This window comes from Odontesthes bonariensis, chromosome 1 (assembly GCF_027942865.1).
Source record: "Odontesthes bonariensis isolate fOdoBon6 chromosome 1, fOdoBon6.hap1, whole genome shotgun sequence".
Classification (NCBI taxonomy): Eukaryota; Metazoa; Chordata; class Actinopteri; order Atheriniformes; family Atherinopsidae; genus Odontesthes; species Odontesthes bonariensis.
Genome location: NC_134506.1, coordinates 24,104,979 through 24,131,446, shown reverse-complemented (window position 1 = coordinate 24,131,446; position 26,468 = coordinate 24,104,979). Strand labels below are relative to the sequence as shown.

At 41.6% G+C, this 26,468-nt stretch overlaps 1 protein-coding gene across 6 annotated transcripts in view; it reads left to right on the top strand.

Annotated features, from left to right (window-relative positions):
• Positions 1-26,468, top strand: part of tcf12 (transcription factor 12) — a 75,548-nt gene that overhangs the window by 17,464 nt on the left and 31,616 nt on the right. For all 6 annotated transcript variants that reach the window (XM_075461292.1, XM_075461300.1, XM_075461283.1 and 3 more), the window contains 4 exons: positions 1,831-1,933; positions 17,769-17,830; positions 21,570-21,702; positions 22,168-22,220. In XM_075461292.1, the coding sequence (XP_075317407.1) occupies positions 1,831-1,933; positions 17,769-17,830; positions 21,570-21,702; positions 22,168-22,220 (351 nt within the window). The remainder of the gene's footprint in view (positions 1-1,830; positions 1,934-17,768; positions 17,831-21,569; positions 21,703-22,167; positions 22,221-26,468) is intronic.

Here is a 26,468-nt window from a genome sequence, read left to right as displayed (position 1 = left end):
GCAGCTCCACGTTCATAAAGGGCTGCAGAAAAGAATCGTGGTCACCAGCTACAATCCAAGACGGTGGATTCTTTCAGCTGAATGAGAGACTCACCGGAGAGGCAGCTGAATTTATTGTTCACTTCTCAGCACTTTGCCTAATGCATTGTGTAGAAAGGGAAAGAAAGGGATTTAAGAAAGTGTGTGCCCTCACCTCCATTTGCACACAAACCGTTGCAATCTCATCCGGCAAAAGTGAACTATCGTTACATACGAAAGCTGATTTTTGTGGGACAAATAAGGAAGTAGTGTCAATCTTATTTAAACTTCCAAAATCATTCTATTCCTTGAGGTAAACATTTTGGAGCAAATATTTCTTTATTTTGCTTGCTTGGTTCAGCACTGTATGTGTAAGTCTGTTTGTGTGTAATAGTTATCTTAGAGCTTCTCTCGGGGGTGTTGTTGTCATTGAGTCGGTTCACGGTGTGATTTACAGTGTGTGCAGCCTGGCAGAAGCACAACAGGGAATCCCTCAATGCAGCACAACACTCCACTGCCTTTGAATTTACTCCATCGCCATCCTCTCACAAAAAAAGATAGATAATCAGATTAACTTTCTTTTTTTTTTTTTTACTATATGTTAAATGCAAAGGGTAGGAGTCGGTGAAAATAGCTCTATAGAAATGCGAGCGCGCCGCTGCGTGGACCGTCTGCTGGGAGTTAATGTAGTTCGGTATGTGACTGGAGCACAGGAGGATTTTTCTAGGGTTTGGGATTAACACTGTAACAGAGAATCTTTTATTACCTGGGACCCAAAGTTTTCCAGAACCACACTGTGACCGATATTTAGACCAAAGCCCCTGAAGCTGATAACTGTCATAAAAAGGCGCTGTGAAGCGGCGGGGAAAAAAAGCCAATTTTCGTAAGCTGCAGGTACCTGGAAATAATGTAGGAGTGCATCTCTCTAAGTCTTCCTCTTCTATTAAACATCGCCTTTGTAGCATCCACGTGCGTGAGTTGGTGCAAAAACCTCTTAGAATCTAGAGTAAATGTTAAAATAAATCAAGATAAACACAAATACACGCTTTTTCTGAACAAACTTCCAGCTACAGTCCTTTTGATATATATTGCTGATGATGCGAGATGCATCGACAGTGGAATCCTTAGCCAGCTATTTAAATTTGCAACAAGATGGTATATTTGCCCTCTTTTTTTTTTTTTTTTTGAAAGAGCTGGGTTTGTAAAAATAAGGTTTTGCATGAACAGGAGAACCTCAGAAAAACCGCCACAATCTTTTGATATTGTGCTGATGTATTAAAGAGGTTAGAATGATGGTAGATGCCATTTAAAAACACACAATATTATAAACAGTAACTGCCATACTGGAGTAAAAATGTTAAAAAGCAAAAATCTAACAGTAACTCTGTCGTTTATCATAACCACTTCCACCATTATCGTTTTAGCTGTGCATGAACAGGTGCTCTGAAATCTCTGTGGTATGTTTGTTAGGCTCAGATAAAACCTACAGGAAGGTATTTAAGGTTGTTGGTTTTCATATTCACCGAGCGATAAAGTAAGCTCAGTGTTTCTTGCACCAAGATAAAAAAATATAAGTTATTGTATATAGGTGGCAAATAATCGGGTTATATTTGTGACCGTATCGTGAAGATGAACCAGTCACTGTCACCGCTGGATCTTTTCTTGACAAACTCTTTTTTTTTTTTTCAAACTACCATGCATATAGTTCACTGGCATAAATGACCACTTGTGTTCTCCTCTAGCAGTATGCTGCAGCACACAGTTACTGAAGTTGCTCACTAATGTGCTTGATATTCTGATGTTTTCCCTCAGGGTTTCGCAGACAGCCCTCATTACAGCGATCATTTGAGTGACGGCCGATTAGTGTCCCATGAAGGATTGTCCCCAACACCTTTTGTGAACTCAAACATAATGGGTAAGTGAGCTACTCCTCTTAACTCATCCCTCACATGCCTGTTGGTAGTGGAAAGATGGTAAAAAATGAAAAAGCCTGACTGAGGTGCAAGGCACATCATGCATCTGGAGGTAGCAGTGCTGAAAGGCTTGCCAGCCCCCCCCATCCCTTTCTGCATCTCCATCTTCCTCCTCCTGTGATGACCCTCCCCCAGGCTCGAAGTCACACCATCAGTGTAGCTTTCCATCATATGAAGCTGTCTCTTAGACATCAAAACCACCTTCAGCAGCTTCCATTGGCCACAAGTCAGTTGTGTTTCTTTGGTGTAGGTTATGAGTTGTATCACAGACTGTGTCACTGAAAGATCCAAACCTTTTTACTTTGATCTATTGTCTAAATATATTAATCAAGACTTTATACCCTGTGTCTGTAAGCAGATGTAAATAAGAAACGTTCTATATCTGCCTTACCAAACCCAGTTGATGCTTCTCAGCTCAGTGGTTCCAAATCTATTTGATGTGATGCGTCCCCCCCAAACACACACACACACACACACACACACACACACACACACACACACACACACACACACCACCGCCCAACAGCTCTGACATGTCCTTTCATCCACCCTATCCAGCTCTTTGGAGCTCATCACCACTGTGATGTGTAACCGCTTGATGGTTTTATGGCTAACTACATCTCAGCTCATTATATATTGGCCCTCCAGACACAGTGATTAGTTCACAAATGGGTGCTGCTGAATTGAAACAAAATGTTATCTTTCTTGTAATTGATCACATGACTGCTTCCAACACACAGCTTATTTCTACCCACCCCTGTGTCTGTAATACGCTCCTCAGTGGCAGAATATGGACGATATCTGCTGGAATGAGCGGTGACCAGCAGTCTACTTGATGACTCAGAGGCCTCAGGTCCACTTCATATTTCCTGCCTCTTATTCAGGCCACTCTTCCTGATCGGAAGTGGGCAATAAATGACCTAAGTAACACGCCATTGTAACATGGATGTTTGGTCTGTTCATCAGCACAATAGATCCAAACCAGGGTTAGCATCAGAGAACAGTAATTGGAAATTTCCTTTGGAAGAATAGTGACAAAAATATTTTGTTTTGCTTTTGCAAAAAAAACCCCTCAACTCTCATTTTAGTAACGTCTCTCCTGTTGTTCATTAAGCCGTCAGACGTACTGCTGCTCAGAAAAACAGCTCCAAGACTAAATGCGCATGTAAACATGTCTGAATTTTAAAAACAACAGAGGAGGTCAGAGAGGAGGAAAGAAACACAAGAACAATTGTTTGAAAAGAAGAGGTCTGCACATGTTGCTGTAAAATTAACATCACCTGCAGCTTTGGGGGACTAAGTTTCTAACTGTGTATTGTACTGATCTTGTGTTTTCTGACTTATGTATTTTTGAGAATGGGTCTATATGAGCAATATTTAGTGCCTGAATGTACAGTATGTGGATTATGTTGTAGTTTTGCCTTTGGTTTGGACACTCAAATTACCTTCATCAACCGAATTTTAAGCGTCTCTTTCTCTTTTTTAAATAAATTGTCATTTTCTTCTTTAGGAAGAAGTCCAATCACACCTTCTTCAGGTGTTCTGTGATAACTCTGCCTCTCTTCCTTGGAAATATCGACAGGAGAAGAATGCGTGGGCGTAGAGACGAAGAGGGGGGTGTTGTTTTAATGTCACTGAGTGGTTAATGATGATGCTGTTCTCTGGTAGGGGGTGGGGTGGGGGTTAATGTCCCAGTTAGGAATCTGACTGGTCCGAGCTTCAAGAACATTTTAGCCCCACCCTCTTGTTCTGCAATCCTCTTACAAACTGGCACGTCATCCAGTGTGGACTGCCCAACAGGTGGCAGCCACATTGTTCATGCACACAGCGGACATCAAAAAGTTTCAGTCTCAGCCATGTGAGTCTCTGTGACTCAACCGTCACATGCATTTGGGACAAAGGCAACACTAGGACAGTCGATGAGCGGTATCATTGAAAGGGATTTGCAGCACCGTGTGTGATTCCCCTGACTGACAGTATTAATAGTCAGTAGTCACCCAGACAAAACAAACACCTACTTAATTATTAATTATAGTGAACGTGAAGTGATGAGATAGAGAAAGTGGTCCACGTGGGAATCTTTAGCAACAACACGATCGGATTCCAGTTATTCTCAATTTAAACCAATTCTCAATTCAGCGGGCATTCTTTATTTTGGCGCTTAACCCACTTCACTGTGTGCCCACGCCTTAACTCCTGTCCCTTGCCCACCGAGCTGCAAATAAAGCTTGGCCGACACTGAAACAAACAGCTTCTTTTTTACAATGCTTGACTTAAGGTCTTCGGCTGGTCCTCCAGTGGAGGTTTGTCTCTCATCCACTTGTTCTAATTGTTTAGCCACAGGGATTTCGAACAGTTCACAGCCCCGACAAGAAATGGTTACATCTAATTACCTGCTGAGATTTTCACTTGTGTTGTGAGCTCAATACGAGCGGTCGGCAGGGAGGTCGACTTCAAGCGATCTGGGCAATTACCACAGGCGATGAGCTCCAACTGAACGAGCTGCACTTTGCTCATTTATTTCACACTGTATTTTGAGTGTGAGCTACTTAGTTTTTGCCTTTTTGATGTTATTTACTCAATGGACTGATCTTGCAGAAAGCCTTTTGATTCTCTCAAACCTCAAATAATGTTAATGTTGCCGTGGAGAATAGAGCTAGTGAAGCTTTCCACATCTGTCTTTAATAACAGTTCTTGAACACATAAAAGAATGGGAAATCACTCATCTGGAAATCAAAAGAATTGTGAAATAACTTCCCAACATTATGATTTTATTGATTTCACATCGTTCAGGTCAGGATAATTATACTGTAATGCCTAAGTTTCAAGTTCGCTCTCTATCGCTGGTTTGCTTCGTCCGTGTACTTAGAGTGACTTTTGTATGTATGTGTGTCAGATGGTCTGAATGGAAAAACAAGGACTGTAATTGGAGTTTGAGAACCATAAAAGCTTCATAGTTATAGCTACAAGATTATCAAGTTGAGGTAAAGCCACAAACCAAATTTCTGATTGTTTGTGTGCTCAATATATTTTGTTAAAGCTTTCTCAAACTGCGCTTAATTTACACTTAAAATTGCAGTGGGATAAGGCTTAAAATTGTTCACATTTGTCCAATCTGAGGCACACATGACTTATTATTTCCCCAAGTACTTTATAGTCCTTTTCAAATTGTCGTATTTAGTTTGATAGATTCAAGTGGATATCTTAACACTTCAAATGTGTGTAGAACAAAGTAACGTTCATGTGGGCTCTCGCTGCATAACTCAGCTGCTTTTGAATCGGTTCTTTGCAGCCATGTGCCTGAGGGCGTGATACCACGACTGCTGAGTTGTAGTTTTAGACTCACGTTCCTTAGGCGTGCTTCATTTGTGTTACTCATACAGCTTTAGTGCTTCATAAAATCTAATCAGCTTAAAGCTGTCATCAACACATGCACGGTGTTGCCGGCATGTTGACATACACGTGCGACCTCAACATTATTTTCAGACTGCGATCGCACAGTTGGGTCGCTGTCCCGTCTCAGTTTGTTTTATCCACTGCTGCACATCGCAGACAATGGAGACGAATATCTCATTGCCAACTTTAAATGTTTGACGTGTTAGTCGAACAGGACGTTGACACTGTAATTGCAACAATGAGCTGCTTTCTGTTTTTGTATTTTTTTTCTTTAAATGTAAGTTCTGCTGCATGTTTTTGTTTTCTGTTGCAACAAGTGAATTAGTCAAAGGCATCTCACGGCATACACACAAAATGCACTTTTGCTTCCCAGGAAAAAAGCCCTCAGAAGAAATTTCTTTTTGACAGCCGCTTATTAAATCGTATTGATTTGTGTTGACGCGTCTGTTCCTCTAAACTAAGGGTCTGTACTGAAAGGATGATTATAGAAAAGATCTAAGACATTTGGTCACTGATTAGACATTTGAGGCACAAAAGTAATTTGTCTTTTGAACATTTCCGAAGATATTTTTCTATTGTTATTCGAACCTCCTGCTGGTTGTCATGCTATCTTAAGTCATCTCTGAGCTTAATACCAAGAAAGAAAAATGTGGCCCGTGATATGAAATAATTGAAGTGACAAGTTTGACCCAAAAAAGGATTTTCCCTTTTATAACCTGATTGCTCCATGTGTGGTTATTGCTTTCAGAGTACTTTTTTATGATTGTCATTCTCTGACAACAGTAGAGGGGGTAAAAATTGAATCCCCAGACTTTATGTGACTGGTGGTTTGCTCTTAGCCTATGTTTCCAGTATAATATTACTGGTCAAATATTATATCTTGTCTTAACAAGTAATTCTACACTTTGTATTTGTGTAGTGTCTCGTACCAACGACTTTCACCATGCTAATGTTGATGATTGGACAGTATTTGTGGGCTTTTTCTCTCCCCGTGCTCCTAATACTGTGTGCAAAAAAGAACGTTTCTTTACGCTGGCTTGTCTTCTCTTAAAGCTAATAAAGTAGATAGTGGAATTGCTTCTGTGACGTTATGTTTTTAAGGTTAAAAAAAGACATCCATTCTGCATTTGCCAGACTCTTGCCGGATCTGTTCTTGCCTTTTTTCTTTTTTTGTGTTTAATTGATCCTCAAGGCTTTTTGCAAAGTGTCAAATCCTACTTCATGCTGGCTTCCCCGGAGCATTTTTATTGGGGCAGGTGTCATGTGCTAATGCTCCGTCCCACGGGAAAAACCTCCGCGGACCCAGGCTGCGAATGTGGCCAGGTGTTGTTCAGGTGCGCACTCAGTTTCCAGTGCAGTGTGGGTCACAGGTGCTGCCAGTGCTGCTCCCTCTTCCCACTTTGCTGCTCATAACCATACTCACACACACACACACACACACACACACACACACACACACACACACACACACACACACACACACACACACACACACACACGCGCACATAGTTAACTGCAAGCTTTCAGGAGAAAAATACAATGTAGTAGTAATGAAATGGTTTTAAATTGAACTCACAAAACACATATATCTAATTATATATATATATACATACATACATGAATATATATATATATATATATATATATATATATATAGTAGTTGAATTGTGCTATACAAATAAACTTGCCTTGCCTTGCCTATATATATGCACCAAAATATATATATATATATATATATATATATATACATGTATGTATGCATATACATATATGTAATAATATCATTATGACTGATATTATTTGGCCATGTCATGCGATATAATCAGAAAAGGGAGATGTGTGCAGTACAGTTAAGTAGATATAACTTGTCATTATGCAGAGCTGCAGGGTGTGCTTATCTGTTACTGTGGTCAGTGAAGCATGAGGAGCTGAGGATGAGCTGAAAGGGTGCAAATCCCATTTCTCCTTCCCCATGCTGCCCACATCTCCCCCACACCCCTCCCCGCCTTCAGGCTTCTCTCAGCCCATCTTGGCCCTGCCAAGCTCCTTCCGTCCTTCCTCCCTTCCTTCCTTAGTCTTCGCCCCCAGCATGCAACTGGCGAGGCTGTCCAGATGTAGAGGATCAGCTGTAGACTGCGTAGGCCCCAAGGGCCGTCTCTCCAAAGAGGATAGATGAGCGGTGGTATAGCCAAGTTATGATGACATAACAAGTCTCTAGGAAGCAGCTGCAAGGGTCAGAGCACGGCACTTATATTTCTGACCAGAGGAAAGGTGTCTTAATCTCGTTTGCCTCAGTCAGTTCACTACATTTCTTTTTTTTTTTTTTGGCTTGCTATGAATGTTGACTTCACAGGGCCAAGAACAGGCAGCTTTGTTTGTTAGAAGTTCACATGACATCCAGTTCTATCATCAAAATAACTTTTCTGCTGAATAATAAAGATGTTTTCATCCAAATCCTGCTGCTGAGATCTGTAGTGCCTGTGTGCATGTATACCCCACATCTATCTTTCTTTTTCCTTTTCTCCCCCCCCCCCCCCCCCATTCTCGTATTTCTCCCACCTCGTGCTTTGTGCAGCTGATGCCAATAAGAATGTTGGAGCTTATTTAATTCAAGTTCAGCCTCTTAAAAGGAAGTGATTCATTCAGAAGGATCACTGTTAGCAGAACACTTTAAGTCTGCTTACTGTGGTGCCTGACATTGTCTTGTTTATAGCAGTGAATGTTTAAGATTGTTCAGCTTTGAACCACACCCCCGAAAAACCGTTTGCCATTAAGGAATATTGTTTCTTCTTCATTTACAGACATAATTTACACACCACCCCCTGTGTATTTCTCTTGGTCCATTACTGTTGATGGGAAAGCTTTACTTAGCGGGACCTATCAATAAGTTGCACCGAAAGATTTCTAAAAAAAAAAAATAATCGCCTTTGTGGGGTCAATAAAGTCATTTTATAAGACAGCTCTTGTACTTAAGCCAAGTGACATTTTGACCAAAGCAAATTTCATACATTTTAACAAGACCTAACCTAAAAAGGGGCCTAATAATCCTTAAAGATTGTTACTGTCTGTTTGCATTTACCATAAAGATGATCAACATAAGGAGTCTTTTTTTAAGATCCCCTGTAGTTGTAATTTATGGTCATAGACGCGTAACAAATGAATTCTGAGATTCTTTTCTTGAAACAGAGTAACTTCCCCGTTACAACAGGGGAATGCGTGAAATTGACCTTTGCACATTGATCTCTCCAACATGGACCGGCCAGGTTTTACTTGAACTCGCCTCGGTAAAGTTTCCCTCTGCTAAAGCAACTAGGCTGGCACGCAGTTGTTGGTTAGCTTTCTTGCCCCCCCACTCCTCTAACTCCCACCTCCATTCTTTCCACAGTCACAACTGTTTGGCCAGGCGTCTTGTGTCCACGCTGGGTGTGCTGGCAAGCAAAATACAAGATAATATTACGCTCCCCTCTTTTCGGACTGTAGTGAATTGTAATTGGATAATAAAATGCAAACATTTGTTTCGCCTTTACTCCCACATGACAATGCCTGACATTTTCTCCTACGCTGGCACAGCCCCGAGAGTGTAAAGTGTGGGAAGTGTGGAGAGAAGCACGTCTCTGTGAGACTTGTTCTTTAATGCCAGGGATCTGGGGGTGGGAAGGTACTTTTTTTGTCAACTTAAAACCAAACGAAACTCCTTTAAATGGCTGCTCCAGTTTTTTGCTGTCCTACCATGCCGTCCCCACAGAGAGTGCTCATCAAAAGATTTATCCCCTCCTGGCTGTCTTGATGTTTTATTTAGTACAAGCTTGAGCTCTTGGACTGAAGACTGCTTAGGGTTTGCGGGGGTTTCTGTGTAAGGAAATATGCCCACAGTGCTGTGAGCTGGATCAGCATTCCTAACCCATGTGTGTATCCTTCCTTGTCCTTCACCTCTCTTTGACTCTCTGCTGTTTTGCTGTTCAACAGTTGTTTGGCATCTAATACCAAACATTGACTCATTCTTTGATGGTGCGTGCTGGCTTGATTCTAACAGCCAACAGGGGGATATTTCTCCAGCTTGTTAAAGCTGCTCTTGTTTCCCAGATAGGGGCCATTGCATTGAGCTCACATTTGAATGTGACACGTAGGAGAGCATGTTGGTGTCCCTGCTAAAGCAGCATCCATTACAGTGTTGGTGCTCACATGTTGGGAGACGTTATTAGGGAGCTCATCGCCTTTCTCCTCAGAGAGAATGGATGTGTGATTATTATGAAGTCATCAGCCATGAACCAGCGAGGCTACAGAGGAGCACCCCTCCTCATGGGTCCTCAGGGTGCCATTGATTGGTGACCATGTGTTTGTGCCTGATAGACTGTGAAATGGTGTGTTGCTGCACGGCTGTGTCACACCTGCGTCCCACCAAAGTGATTGATTGATTTGGTCATGTGGAATGTTCCCATCTGGTCCACAGTAATGCATTTTTTTCCCTCATTTGTGAATAACAAGCGCTGGCAGGAGAATGGTTGGGCTCAGAAAAAGGCAAAGGCCAAGCGAAAACACTTTCCCCTGTCCACCTCCCCTTTTTCCCTCTTACCGAGTTAAAAATAAATTTAAATAGACCAAGCCATGGCACCTGATTATCCTGGGAGGGGATAAACACAATCAGGAAATCCACTTGTGTCGCGCAGAGATGGATTTTAGGAGAAAATAAGCAGTTTAGCTTGTGTGAAGGGCAGCAGCTCCAGATTTTTGAAAGTCATACTTTAAGGCTCAAGAAAATTTTCTAAAATGCTGAATGTTTGTGATTTTGCAGATTAGAAAAAAAAAACAAAAAACAATTTCTAATCTCATTGTAATTTCTAGCCGAATCTAAAAGCAACAGAGTTTTTTTTTTCCTCTCCTGAGCTAATGTGCTGTTTTGTTTCTTTTTCCTGTTTCTTCCCAGTTTGATTTCTCTTAATCCTGCTCCCTCGCCTTTAATTGATCTATTCATTCCACCTAATGGCTAATTACACATCAGGCTGCAAGAGCAGATGCATTTATCATCCTAGTACGTAATAATCAGTGACATTTCAACAAAGAAAAAAAATAAATATGCAAATAAGAACTCATTAACATTTGCTCTAGCTGTTTTGAATAATGTCGCTGCTGACAAGGCTGTATACAGAAATTGATGTTGAGCTCAGGGCAAGGGAGACATGTTTCCTTGGTGTTTTGTGGCTCTATCATGTTCCTCCGTCCTGCTGTTATTCCTTAATGCTGCGCTGCAGACATTCTCCTGCCAGCCAGGGAGGAAGCTGATATGGTGCACTGCCTCCCTTCTCCCATCTCCCTTCCCTGTTTCCTCATTCACACTGACCTAACCTCTAACCCAGCCAGCTTTTATTTAGGGTGAAAGAGAAATGTTGAAAGCATCAAACAGCACTGACGGAACGGATGTACACGATCTCTTAAAAGGGAAACAAAGGGAGGCATGTTAAAAGGTATGGTGAAAAAGCTCAGAGTGAGTGTTCATCTGACGGAAGCCCGTACCATCTCTGGTTGCCAGAGGAATATATTAGTAACCATGGAGCCTGTCTAATTTTTAAAGCAGCCACACAGCCCAAAATCATTGCCATTGCTCATTGACAGTTCATTATTTAGTCTTCCCTGTTGTAGGTCCTTGTATTGCCGCCATGCTTTGATGAAATTCAGCTGAAAAAACAAAAACACAAACTCAACATCACATAACAATATTAAGGTCTTGCCTATTTAGTGCTTACAAGTCCATCATAGTTTTCATTGCTACAAAGAAGTAATGATCTTTAACTTCATAGCAATAATCTTTTGTGGTGAAGTGCCATCAGACTGGAAAATAAGCCCAGACACCAACTCCAAACACATGTTTACTCAGAGGAAAAACAAACCAAGCAAGTTGGCACGTGATAAGTTCATTTGGTTTCTACATTAACGTTTCCTCATCCTGTAGGATCATTATTACGTGCTTGTTTTCATGGTCTTGGCTTTCCTTGGGAGCAAGGAAAAAGCACTCATTTTCTGGATGGAGAAAAAGTGGCTCTTGGAATGCATCTGAGAGGCAGTGAAGTGCCCTCACTAATTGGCTGTTTTTGTGGTAGTGACCTAATCGTCTCCCGGAGACGATTAGGTCACTACCGCTCACATTATCAAAATAAGGGGCTCGACATGCCATGCTGTACTGCAATACTGTGATCAATAAGGTCGCACGCTGTGAATGACCAGTCAGCTTGCCTTTTCTTTGTGACGGATTTAAGCACCAATTATTGTTTATTTTCCACCGCTAAAGCATAAAGGGAGATGAGACTGAACTGGATTAAAAGTGTTTAAATTTAGAGGAGGATAATGGCTCGATTTCGTAATGATCTGAAATCAAAATACTTCTCTACACACAAGTTGATTGATTTATAACGAATGTTTACTTTATGCTTATTCAGCTTGATATTAAATAGTGTAGAACAGACTAGCTTTTCTGCAATCATGCGATCTGACATCATACGTTATTTACACTGTTGTTACTGCAGAATGAAGCGTGATGAATTCAATTTGTAGCAGTTTAGGATGAGCATTATTATAGAGAACATCAGGGTGAGAAAAGAGACTCCTTTCTTAAGAAAACTCTGTTGAGGTCTGTTTGAGCAAACAACGTGACTCTTGTGTCAGTGGGGCTGTATAACGGCCAGCAGTTGGAAAAAGGTAACCAGGGCAGTTAGTGGATGTATTGTAGGAGGAGCACAGTGGGCTTCATCGTGACGTGAAAAGAAGACGAAGGACCTGCAAATGCTCATTCCAAACAATCGGGAAACAAGTTGGCAAGGAGAACAACTGCACTTCCTTGACTGCAATGAGAGAACTTGCCAAAACCTAATGTATCAGCGTGACACAGGATGAGTAGAAACAAGCCAGTCCTGATAAAAGGCACATGGCTGCAGCCCAGAATATGGAAACAAACAAAGAAAGATGAAAGAACGAGGCTGACAATTATTGGCTTTGGCTAAACAAAAGAGGAGCGCTATATTTATTTAATGAGAGTGCTATATTTAGCCGAAACTGGGCGCAGATGACCATCCCCGCTGCACTGCATGCTGGTGGTACAACAGGGCAGAAAGAAGCCAAATGCAGGAAAGACTTAAGAGTGGCATGATTATTTATGTCCCAACAAAATCTTGACCTTTGGCATTGTAAGCTTACATTTGAATCAACACTAACTTGGTGTCCCAGCACGAACGTTGAAGCATTTTCATTGCACATCTGTCGCAAAGCTTTCAAATCCGTGGAGTCCCGATGTCCTGATAGCTGTTATAGCACAGACGCTCCCTGTTCACATGAGCAAACCTGTGCAAATCAAACTTTATCCATTATTTTTTTTCATATATATATATATATATATATATATATATATATATATATATATATATATATATGTGTGTATATGTGTATATATTTATATATATATATATATATGTATATGTGTATATATATATATATATATATATTATATATATGTATATATATATATGTATATGTAGGTAAAGCTATAATTGATACCAAAAGCACCTTTACAGTGTATCCGCTCTGGAAATTAATATTTTGAATGTAGTTTTAATCACACTCATCAGCTTAATATTTAGTTTGATGAATGCATTCCTTATTCCAGCTGGTTACATACTTGCAAGATTTTAGGCTCTGACTATTGTAAATGGTTATTTACAACTGCCACGGCATGCTCTGACGAACGCAGACTTCCTTCTACAGCGAGATGTCTCGCAATTATAGTTACACCTTCACACTTCTCAGTGATATGCTAATTATCGGCTTCACAGAATATTTTCATCGGAATTGATGGAATTTGTTCCCCCGTGAGCTTGAATTTTCACAGCATAAAGAGATATCCCGAGGGAGGGAGGACCGCATACTTTGCAGTAATTAAAACACTTTACTGTCATTGTTGTTGTTTTTTTTTGCGTTTTCTGCTGCTTTCCTGTTGTTTTAAAGCTGACAATGATTTCTGCTTCCTATCAGTGATTGCTTATAGTCTTGTTAATAGGTCTGCGCCACAAAAAGAAAACGCATGTTTAGCCCTTTGTACGGCTGCTCAGGACATAATAATAACGATATTAGTGTTGCTCTTGTTGTTAGGCTGTGATCACACGGGTCTGCTCAGTGGAGGGAAAACAAACATGGCTAAATAACAACCCTGCAACACGTGAAACTAATCGACTCTGCTTTTACACATTTCTTCCTCACAGTGGGAATAATCTTTAATTTATGGGCTAATATTTCAAACTTGGGTACCTAAATCAACAAATGACCAGTTTCAGATCTAGTTTTGTGAATTTAATAGAAAATATACTTCAATACGCTGACCTATTTTGCTCTCCGTGAGTTACAGTGTTAGACAGGAGATTGTGTCACTGCGTGATATTTAATTTGTCTAATTTAAGCTCCTGGCCAACCCAGCAGAGCGTTCCACTCCATATATCACTTTGTTCTACTTTAGTTCAGCATCATAAATATGAATTCTCCTGAAATCTGTGCGCGGATTTCTGCAAGTCATTTAGAAGCAGGTGCTCTCGCTACATTGTGAAATTTAACATGCTGCAGAGAGATTTAATTTATGTCTTTGTTGGACATGTCACGGGAAGAAAGACCGTCTTTGAGAAAGTGATGAAAAGCTTTTGCACGACTTCCAGTTTAATAACTGCTTCACTTTGTGAGGGCTGTGATGGGATACCTATCTTTGGACAGACCATTGCTGCCACATGACCGGACAAAGAATCACTTCATCCATCTCTTCCTGCTGGCTGATATTTCAGAGGTAGAATACAGTCGGAATGGGAGTTGTGGTGTCCAGTGGTCATGTGTCTTGCCCTCATGCCATATTGCTTCTTTCTTTCTGCCATATAATTTTATACGAAGATATTTCACACTGCTCTTGTTATTAATGTGGTTATTTTTGCCCACTATCTAATCTACAGGAAAATCAATCTTGTCACAATAAACGGCTGAATTTACCAGAAGAGATTTTCAAAGTCTGCCGCAAATAACAAAATCTAAACTGCTGCACCCTGTATTTGCAAATGTGTGCCAATAAAAGAAAGCAGAATTAGCAGTTCCTGTTTGTAATGCAGCCATGCATGCACTTAAAACTGGTGATTCACTGGCAAGTGCGCCCATTTTCAATGATTTCTTTGCAGGTTTATGGATCACTTGTTTGCAAAGGTGAAGACAAGGATGTCCTCATAAAGAGCCTAAAAATATGTGTATCTTGTGTTCAGAATTGACTCAGTTATGACTCAGGGAACAGAGCGCTATTTTTGATGCAGCAGTCAGATGCAAAGGGTTTTTGTGTCCTTTAACCAGCATGTCACAGCCCCTGCTGCAGCTCCAACTGCTGACTGTGCTGTAGAGGAGGTAAAATCAGCAGCCTAAGCTACTAAAACTGGCTTCCTTTTGGTTTCAGGACGCCTGCACGCACCTGCTTTTTCCCTCTAAAGCATCCCCAAGACTCTCCTCTCAAACTTGAAACTTCTTGTGTTCAAGAAACATAATACTTACAAATATCAGTTGTATGGATACAGTTTTGTGATCTATATTTCCAAATTGGATGGACTGCAGTACCTTCAGCGACAGCTTTAATCCCAGTTCTGTCTAAATTTAGCTCTGCCTTGAGTACTAGTGTTGTAGAAAGTGCACTTTCTTAGATTTAGCAAATCCAGCTCCTATTCGAATAACATGGGTCAGTCAGTTCTCCAAAAGGAGATTTAATCATATCTTAACTCTGCTATGTTTTCATGCAGAGATTTTTGAAGAGTTTTAATGAAAATATAAAGCAGAGATTAGGGGCAGATTCAAAAACAAGGCTTTGTTCACAAAATAAGCAGGTTGAATCTATGGCTGTTTCTCAATACGCGTAATTGTCTGTACTTGTGTTCTCGTGTACTTCTGAAACGTCATCACGAAAGGACCAAGTACTGTCCCGATTCAAAGTACGCATCCAGACAAGTACGCTCCACATTCCCGGATGTGTACTTGCTCCGCCCATTTTATCGAGTCTGCTTCTGTGGTGACTTGTGTAGACTTCAGACAGCTTGCTGTCCCAGAAACCAGTGTGGCACAAGCAAAAAAAAAAAAGTGGGTCAAGCGAAAATGGCAGAGGAGTTGACAAAAGTTGACAGGTATGCCATTAGCCTGCTCCTCCTCAGCCTCACCGCTTCCTCTTCAGCTTTAAAATAAAGAACTCCAACAGCAGCTGCAAGCACAGCTCGGTCCATTTTCAATCTTTTCTAGAAGTTTTGATTTTTCTTTGCTGTTGAAATCACACACGGGCAGCGATGAACAGAAAAATCAAAAACAATCGTTTTCGTTTTTTATATTTTTAGCGGCAACGTCAATGTCTATGATGTAATCAAGTACGCTTCCGTTCCAAATGCACAATGAGCGTACTTGTGTACTCAGATGTCCGTACTTCCGACAAGTCCATACTTGTAAGCACAAGAGTACGACTTAGCGTACTTGGTATTGAGAAACGGCCTATATGTATGTATTCTCGGTTAAACAAACTATTAGCTGGGGTTCAGTGTCTTGCCCAAGGACAATTTGACATGTGGCCCGGGGAAGCTGGAGTTGAACCACCGAATTTCCGATTGGTGGGCGACATCGCTTCCTCCTGAGCTACAGCCGCCTGTGGTGCCGCCACCTTCTGTGCATCATAGCATAGACCGTAACAGTGTTTTCACAAACACATCTGTCTGCTGGTGGGGTCTGAATTACAACAGTGACCATCAATTATTCACATCAGAACCCGTGTGTGTGACAACACACATGCTGCCAATGAATATTAAACTCTTGCACTTGAGCAGACCTTTTTTTTGTCTGTAGACATCTAAGGACGGAAAATGAATTTCACTAAACCACCTCTGCATGTTAGACAGAGAATAGAGAAATTAAAATCCTCGTGAGGGGACGTCTTTCATCATCCTGCCATAATAGTGAACATTGGTGGTAACCAACAACTTAATCCTATTTCCTTTTGCAAGAAAGATGGCTCAGAGCAGCATCCCATAATTGTTACGGCAGAAGCAGCTTTGCCAGTTTAACCAAGTCCCCTGATTTCCTCAGCTTCTTTTGTCTCCAGAGACATTCTCCCCTGATGCAGAACAACTGTCTTCTGCAGGATTGCTCAGATAAGCACAAGTGAATTCTCTTAGATGTGCTTCTGTTCACCTGCGCTCGTGCAAGCAGTGTTCAAATCAGTCATTGTGTGACAAAAAGATCCAGGCTATGCAGGTTTTTAATGCTCAAAAAGATATTTACCTTGTCCCCAGAGTAAACAGAATTTAGTTCCAACACTGTCTGTGCTTGTAATTTTTGGAAGTCTGACAAAAATAATGTACGATGCCCCTAAAGCTGTTCATCATTCTCCCCGAGGAGCTCTCGTTTGTTTGTTTGTTCGGTCTTTATATGGGAGTAAAACTGCTGAGTGTGGATGTTGTGATGTGTATGATTCATCTGTGTTGTGTAAGATCTTTATTTCCCCCCTGTTGGCAGCTTGGGAGCCTCCTTTGAGTGTTGCACACAGGATGTGACACTGATAGAAGGACTCTTGACTATTGTTACGCTTCTCTGAAAACACATTCTGCATACTGTAAACCTCAGGTTTTGTTTTTATTCCGAATTGTTTTGTACATTTACGGGTTAGTGTGTTGCAACGGGACCTTTGCAGCTGCTGCTTTTCTTGCAGTGAAGTAAAAACTTAGTTCACTTTGGTATGACTAATCCATGAGGCTGAACAGTTTACTGTGGAAAAAAAACAAGCGAGATTTACCACACAAATGCAAAGCAGCCCGTCTGTCAGTTAGCGCATTGGCAGACTGCATCCCCTCCCTCTGTCTTTTCTTCATTTCCAGTCAGCGTTTGGCATCATCACATGATACAGAGTAGCTCTTATCTTCAGTTAAAGACACTACATTGTACAGACAGCAGCGGGCCAGGTGTTGGAGAAGTGGATATCAAAGTGTCTGTCGAAGTCAAAGGGATGCTGACAAGAGATGCTGACAACCAGTGTTGAGAAACCACAACACCTTAAAGTGCTCGGAATTACAGGAATTTCATTGCACAATTTCATTGTAACCAGCTGCACAAAACTGTCTTTACTGTGTGCTAAAAAAGCGAGTCTTTGCAATGGTTCTGATGAGGACCAAACTGGCACGAGGAAGAAGAGGGTGCGACAGCGAACTAAGCATTGGTCTTGCACCCAACTTTTCTCCCTGCAGACCCAAACAACTTGGAGGCAGTAGCAGATCATGAGGGCTTGAAGCACGGTGTGTGGCCATCTTTCATAAAGTATCACCGTACTTACATGTGGCTTTTCTGTGTTGATTGCAGGTAAATCAGAGAGGGCCTCTTTTCTTGGTTATGGGAGGGATCCTGGAGCATCCGGTTGCCAGGTGAGTTTCACGTCAGAGGTTCAGTTTTTTAAAATCTTTTATTTGGTTTTGTATGTTTTCCCTACAGATCCATTTACAAATTTAATACCATTAAAACTGCTTAGGGAGTCTCGTGCAAGCAGAATTGTTTGGAGAAAACCTCTGAGTAGTGAATGTGAACAGACACACCACAGACTGAGGTCCTGTGTCAGGAACTGACACGAACAGGTGCTGATCTCCTAAAGGGCATACTGTTATACATGGATTCGTCTTTTCTTTTTTTTTTTTATAATATCAGAGTGAAGAAAAGTGCTTGCATCAAAATGTTTGGTAACACTTAGAGATGTGTGTCTTTCCAAAATTTTAAAACTTTAATTAGCTTGTTTGAGTCATGGCTTGTTAACAGTCATCATTACAAAGGTGAGATTATGATTAAAGTCATAAATGCTCCTTGGTAACCTTGTACCAACAGCTTAACCATGCTGACAGTTAATATAATGAAAAAGGCTGTAAGAAGATAGCAAAAATAATTGCACATAGCTGTCTCCTCAGTTTAATTAAATAAAGAAATGGCAGTGTACAGGTGGAGGTCACGGTGATGTCTTGAAGACCAAAGAAATCTTCAGGAAGAGCTGCTTGCATCATTGTTGAAGAGGTAAAATCCGAACCCTCAATTAATGAAAAATAACTTCGGGGGGATTAAGCAGGCTCTAAAGTGTTGGTGAATGGTTATATGGCACAATACCTGCACAAGTCTACGAGATTATGAAGGTTTGTAGAAAACCTTGTCCCCTCACCCACCCCTGTCTGCCCAGGGTCCTTTACAGAAGTTCAGAATACACTAGAGGGAGGGTCAAACTTCTGATGATAAAATGCTCTTAAAATGATGTAAAAACCGCTGTATTGGCCGTCCAGCTGTGTTAAACCAAACCAGTTCTAAGCCAGAACCAACTTAGAACCTGCTCCCTCACCAGCTCTTAACCAGCACTGGAGCCTGAAAGGGTAAAAGACTTTTAGGTTTCTACAAAAACAGAAAACTGTTTACAAGCTGTGATACTTATCGACCGTGCTGGTAGCTTCAAGCCCTTTTTAAAAAACAACAAGTTATAAAGAAAATACCTCTTTAACCCTCAACGTTGCCACAGTACACTCTTTCATTTCTAAGGTTTTATGTATCAGGACTTAATAAGAAATCATCTTGTCCTCACCGGTTCCCAAAGTTAGGTAAACACAACCTCAGAACAGGTGAAATATTATGCCGTCTTTGTTCGTTCAACAAAAACAAAGCCGAAATGCAGAAGCGTGGCTGTTGACCGCTTGTTTCCTTTTCAACTGTAATTAAGTGAGAAGTAACCTAGCTGTACCACATTAAACATTTCTGCATCCAAACAGATTTTATAAGGCTTTCTTCAACTTTCCTTTTATCTGATGAAGGTTTGTCTTGGCACGTCCTTTCTTCCAGTCTAAATGAAAGCTCCTTCTACTGTGCTGCAAATGTAGCCGCCAGGCTTTTTCACAAAGCTGTAAGACGACACTGCTGTCTTGCATTTACTTTACGGTGACAGTTTTTATTTGGCCCATCTCAACATTTCAGCCCTTTGAGAAACTCCATTTGTGTCCGGTTTTGATATTGTTTCTGTGGGTATCAGAACTGATCAGGATGCTGCAGTCTGAGCAGAAGCTCAGACAGTCACCTTTAAGGCTCTTCTGGTGTTCATTTCTTTTAATCCTTGTTAGGAGAATGTGTATTGTATTCATACAATACTTTGAATTTTGAGAAATTGGCAAAGGTCCTATCCAAAACAACTACTAGGATGTGTTGATCTCTTTGTGTAAGATAAGTTTACAGTATCAACAAGATACAGGGCTGCATTGAAACAGAGAGAGCAAACCTTAAATGGTATTCATTGATACTGGGTGTCTTTGGCAGTGGCGTTTAGGTGGGTTTGGTGTCACAAAGTTTTTGCATACTCTGACATGATAAGACATAATCGACCTTTCTTAATGAGCTAATGTTTAGCAGGAATACCTCCTGATGTATCCAGGTGCAAACACACAAACAGGAACACAAAAGTTGATTTTATTTTGTCGTCTGAACAAGCATAAGAAATAAACAAGTTAACTAATCTCATGATCTGCTTGCCTCAGGAAAGGTAGCCAGTAGGGTCGCTTACGCCATGACCTAGATAGCTCCTTAAAGAAAAGAGCCGACTGTGGTTTAGATTCAGACCTTCTCGTTTGCTGAGTTCTACCTGTCAATGTTTAGGTGCACATGTCACGAGTCCCGGGATTTTGCTTCCATGTTGCATCTGAGTCACAAAGCCCGATGTGAAACTTGGCATTTAATATGTATATTGGCACCCTCTCAAGATGTGAAGTACTTAAGCTGCAAGAGTTTGGTTCCTGATTCCTTCCCTGCCTGCCTGCCTGCTCCCTCTTCTCTGCGAGGGGCAACAGCCCTCACCAAAATGATTACACTGAATTTTTTTTAATCAGTAGAGCTCACAGAGATCATCACAAGCATCCAGATTTACATGTTGTTCCATTCTGCAGAAGTATAACTATATTAAGGAGACTAGACCTCGATTTGCGGTTGGGGTGCAGTATCATTGAACGCAGGCAGCAGCAGATGTGGGTCTGTTTTTGTTGAACCGTGTGAATGCTGCAGCACCATTGACAGGCTGCCATTTCACAGAACCTGATTTCTTCCTTTGCTGTGTTTCAGGTCAGAGAATTTGTTTTCATTTTTTCAAAAACTACACCCAATATCTTTTTACTTTTTTATTCTTTTATTTCTTCATTTATTAATTAAAAACATTTACGCTAAATTCTGTTTATTTTCCACCCGTCTTGAATTCGCAATTTAAAAGTTGCATCGCTGGAAAAGTTCTTAGTGGTTACTGTGTCAATCCTCGGGGAATCCGACAGGGCGCGTACAGCCAATTTTCAAGCCAACTACTACACGTCCATCCAAGTAGTACTCACTCACGTGATCCCTGCTCTCCACAGCTGCCTACTCTAATCAGACCAAGCTCTTAATTGGCCACTTAACCCAGTTAGTTTGGACTGCAAAGGTTAAAAAGATAGTGGTGACAGGAGAGCTTTCAGAGGCCTGCCCAGTTACCCATGATGTGTCACGCATCTGAAACATATTGGACATGCATTAGTTACAATTTTCTCACAACAATTTAAGTATGAAGGTCTTAACCCCCCCCAACACACACACACACACACGAGCAACATCAACAACAATAAACATCAACATCTGGCTTGTCGCTGAGGTGAGGAAACGATATCTTGGGGATCTGTCCACGCCGGGAGCCAGCCCACCAATGACCACAGAGGCCGTCACAACGGCGAACCGCCCAGATCAGGGCAGGCCGGCCACACCACAGCCAGGGCTGCAGGGCAGGAGCCCCCAGACACCCTGACCAGGGCGATCCCCACAGCCCAAGTAGGCATAGTCCCTGGTGTGGAAGATCCCCATGAGGAAAAACACTGCTTTCAGTGTCTTGCCCAAGAACACTTCTACATGTGGGGGGTTTGGGGATCAAACTATCAGTCCTCTGATTGGAAGAACACCCCTCTATGCAGCCATTGTGGTCCCCAAATGTGTACTCAATTATGTTTAAGATATAGGCAATTTAGAAAATCTAGTTTTAGGGACATGAAATCAATGATTATGTTGTGTTTACGACAAACTAATGAAACAAACACTCAGTTCCAAGCACATTTTTAGTGCGTGTTCTTTGTCTTTCAGTCCTCTCTAAGGCCGGACATCGGGTTGGCGAGTCCAAGTTCAGCGGCTACATCAGGGAAGTCCTCTGCTCCGTTCTACTCCTTCACCGCTGCCAATCCCAGAAGACGTTCTCTACAAGATCCTCCTCCCACCGGTGAGTGCAGTCTCAATCATTAAAAGACAAAAGTTTATTTAAGATGTCCTGTGCAGGGACAAAGGAGAGATTATACAATGCAGTTACCTTAGTGCTTCCAAAGTAGGTCAGGTTTCAATACAGTTTCAATAATTACTCAATCTGGGAATCAAGCTTTTAAAAAAATGTTGCCACCTCTTTACCCCACTGCTAACCCACAGATAAGTTACTCATGAAATACCTGCTTTGGGGTGAAATAATTGACCCTGCTCAGGATTGTGGCTAAAACATGTATCGAATGTAAGAATATCTTCAGTTGTATTTCTCTTTTTCTTGCTTGTGCGATCATGACGCTTCAGTCACAAATGATTTGTTACACCTCATTAGGGTTTTTGTTGGTGAGTTCTGTCTAGTTTGCGAGCAGTCGCCTCTTTTTTTGTTTGTTTTTGCTTTCGAATGAATCGATGGGCTTTCATCTCTTCACAGATCCTCTACAAACAAAAAAGGTTCGCAAGGTCCCCCCTGGCCTGCCTTCATCTGTGAGTGGAAGATCATCTACCTCTCATATAAATAGATTTCACAGTGAGCTTACCCTTACAAACACACACACTTCTTTACTGCTCTCCCTTTCCATGAGTGCACACAAAGAGCGCCGTTGACATCACCACCGCACCTCTTGGATGGAAATTCATTCGGTTTTTGTGTGCCTCGTTCAGAAGTGGCACCGTTGGTGCCTGTCGGTTGATGAAGTTGTGATGTTTGTTGTTTACATTTTTGTTGTTTAATCCTAGCATGCAAAGGTCTCATTGGGGCACTGCCTGTCTTTCTTTCTTTCTTTCTTTCTTTCTTTCTTTCTTGCTGTTTTGTGTGTGCGTGTATACATGCACGTGTGTGTGTGTGTGTGTGTGTGTGTGTGGACCTTGGGGTGATTGATTTTCAGTGCTGCCCTGTCACAGTCTAGTCTCCTCACAGCCTCTCCTGGGAGAAAGAGAGGCTGTCAGAGCGGATCCCCAGCTCTGCTCTTTTGATGTTTAATTAGTCATTACGTGGCTGAGCAGGAGGACAGACAGAGATTAATAGCACAGAATATCTGAAATTTCTATTGGTAATGATCCCGGTGGAGCAGAAACCATTAGGATGCAGAGAAGTGTGGAGCTCAGCTTGTATTCGCACAGACAGGGAGTGTTGGAGTTCATTAATATGCATAAATCAGTAAGTCAGATGTTCATTGTTGAAACCCCGGCGGATTGGTAAAGGTTTTATTAAACCTTGCCTTAACTTCCCTGAACTTGCAAAAGACAATGTTTTTTTCTTCTTCTTCTTCTTCTTTTTTTAATAAGAAGCAAATGGTTCACTAGAATCCACATTTTCTTTCCTTAAACAATGAGAGGCTTTCTTTCTCTTTTTTTTTGTCGTGAGGGAGTCTGAGGCTGGATTTGCCTTTCAGAGCTTTGATAATCTTCACTTCTGCTGCTGTTGCTCTGAAATTAAATATGGAACAGGCCAGCCGACATAAAAGGGTGGCATGTGTTTTGTTTCTGGATTTGTATTTGAAAAGAAGTTTGTCAGAGCGTGAGGGAGAGACGAAGTCCCCGGCAGAGGCAGGAACGTGAGCTGCCTTTTTCTTAACTAAGTGATATATTTGAGGTCTTGTCACACGGAGGGAGGCAGGCAAAGAAAGGTTGCCTCACGGGTTACATCTCTTTGTTGTGTAAATGGACGCTGGGCTATTATTTGTCAGTACTTAACACATAGGCGCAGGTGTGGTTCTGTGACTCATAAGAGTACAATCAAGCAGTACAATGCAAGATGGGGAAAAACGGTGACGGAGCATGGGATAAAATGCAGCTTCGTCTTGTCAGTCAGGGCTGCTCAGAAGATAAAACCTGGAGCTTCGAAGGAATTATCCCAGTTAGTCTTTGATCCCATTTGAAAGTATAAAGATGGCACTGCTGAATAACTGGTTGTAGTTCTCTTATAACCCGCTGACAGAGAGCGGAAAAAAACATAAAGCTGATTTTGACAGGTGGCATAAGTGGAAAATGTTTGAGTAGGAGGTTGTCTGGCAGCTTTTAGGTGTTGCATTAATGGTTTCTACAGTAATAGGAAGCAAAGGTGAAGTACGGGAGCAGAAACTACCCGATGGGTGAAAAAGCACCACCCGTGGCCTTCAACACTGTACTAAGTGATTGTTAGAGAGAGCGTAATGTGTATGTCTAGGGGTGGTTATCAGCCATGATCTGTGTTTGTATTGCCAGCAGCAGTAGATGAAGTAGTGAAGGTGTTGAGGAAGTGTCGAGGGGGGAAGGCGCACCTGGAGTCAGATCTGCTGTGCCAGAGGCAGCTGTGTGAAGAGCCAGCAGCGTACCTGTAAAGCATGAATGCAGCTGCAGATGCCACTAAAAGCTTTTGCTTGTGTAAGCAAACTGGAGGGCCCCACCAGGGACCTGAATAGCTGCTTGATTTGAAAAAAAAAAAAGAAAAAAAAAAAAGATCAACACAGTGCTTCCTATCGTTATGTCTACTTCTGGGAATGTTCACCCCACACCACCGTCCTTTAAATTTATTTCTTATTATTCTATTTTTTTGGATTCCACCAGCATTTATGCTTCCCAGTCTAAAAATACATTTTTGGAGTTTTTAATCAGATGGGCAATGCAAGTTGCAGGTCCAAGCATGTTGTGCCTGTGTGTACACTGCATGATTGAGCTAAATCAAAATATTTATGGGAACACATCCTCTGTGCATTTCGGTTTTGACACTGCAGTGCACCAGGATGTGAAGACTATCTAGACATGCCAGATGGTGATTGCAAACATTTAAATGTTTATAGGGCTTTTTCATCTTATATACAGACACCCCCCCTCCTCCTCCACCTCATCCCTCTGCCACACACATACTTTCCTCTGTGGTCTGATGGTTGTGTGCTTGCAGACTTGGGATACAGCAGAGGCTGTAGTTGTGTGATGTTTTTGCCTGTCCCATATCTTTTTAAGATGAGAATTTTAGACTCTACCTAGCTTCCTGCTTAGTGTAAAAACTACTCATCTATATAGTATTCAAGCATAAGCCTGTTTGTTTTGGTTCCTGGAGATAACGGGGCAATAGTTGGCTCGCTGCATTATTTGACTGTATAAACTGAAGACTGGGAGTGAAGGACAGGGCATGTTGTCAGTGGACAGACAAGCTGCTGTGCTGAAGGATGCTGATGGGCAGCTGCGTGGGCACCTGTCTGGCAGGACGACTCAAGAAGGAGAGGAAGGGTTTTTTAGCTCGTGGGGGAAAGCTGCATCTTGTAGGATATTTATGGGAATCTGCAAGGGCATGTTCTGTATGTGTGTGTCTGCATGTCAGTTTGTTTGTGTAAATGGTGTCCCCCCACCCCCCTTGTCAGAGGCAGAGCGGCTTGATGTGACACTTCCTCCCTGGCTTTGGTGGCAGTATAGCTACAGGATGAGAAAAAGAAAGCGGTGGGCTGAGATTCAGCTGCCCTCTGGGACTTTAGCTAGCGAGAACCCTGAGTGTGGATGACAAAAAAGATTGACATTTGCTTTTGACAGATCACTCAGACACCCCTGCTTCTGAGACATTTGTACTGTGCGAGTTGTAAGAGAGGAAGTCTGCTCAAGGCTCTGAATCTTCAGACCTAGAAATGTTCCTCGTAGTGCTGTCAAGTGCATGACATTCAAATGATCTCTTTCTTTCTATCAGCGTGTCTTAAACAATTCAAAAACAAGAGATGAGTATTATACTGAGCTGCAAAAATAACCTAATACTCCTGTCGACAGATCAGGTCCTTTTTGTTTCTCCCTTTGAACCATAGCAGGCTGGGACAGTAACAGGAGTGCCTGAGATCTCAGATGAAATGCACCAGTAGAGCCCGGTATAAATATCCACAAAGACCTGAGGCCCTTTAAAGTCACAAGGACAATTAGATGCTGGGGCCATCCGGCAGAAAAGAATAAAGCTGCACTCTTCTGTTTTTGCCTTTTTGTTGTTTTGATGCAAAAATCACAAAAACTAAAAAAGCAGCACGGGGAAAGATGAACACCATGAACAATTAAACATACACCTGCATCCATTTTTCATTACATCCTGCTATATCTTTTTATTTGCCTTCAACAGTTCTCTTATCTACTCTTAAGAGGTACCTTGACACCGAGCCCTGGGTACCAGTGTTCAGTCTTCATTTATTGATACAGATGTCTTCGATATGATAAAAGAAAGCAGCTCAGGAGGGGAAAACATCAGCTCAATAATATCATTACAAGTAATAAGATTTTTTTCAGCATGCAAGGGCGTGAATTTTTCCTCACAGTTTTGAAACAGATGTGTGTTCTGCTCTGCGAGTCATGATTAGGCGAGCAGAATGGCGTTCAACTTGCTGCAGGTTATAAGGGCGCTTCCATCATGACTTTTGGTGACAAATCGCTGGAAGCTAGATCAGCCCATCTTATTTTAAACTTTTGATTTATTATCCGTGTTTGATCATGTTACTTTTAAAAGTAACCGCTTAGATTACAGGATTTCTATGATTGTTTCTTCCTATTTCTGTTCCTTTTTTTTCTCTTTGCTCCTCCTCTTTCCCTGTCCGCCGGTCCGGTTCGGCACTATCACATGTTAAGTTTTGTAACAAAAATAAATAGATAAATAAGCAGTTGATGGGCATCAAGGCGAGCTTTACATTCATAAAGCTTCCCTGGGCATAGCAAATGTGTTTGGCATAAACGGTATTCAGATTACAATTCTGCTGCCATAATGCTGGAAAGGACAAGGGGTTAAAAAAA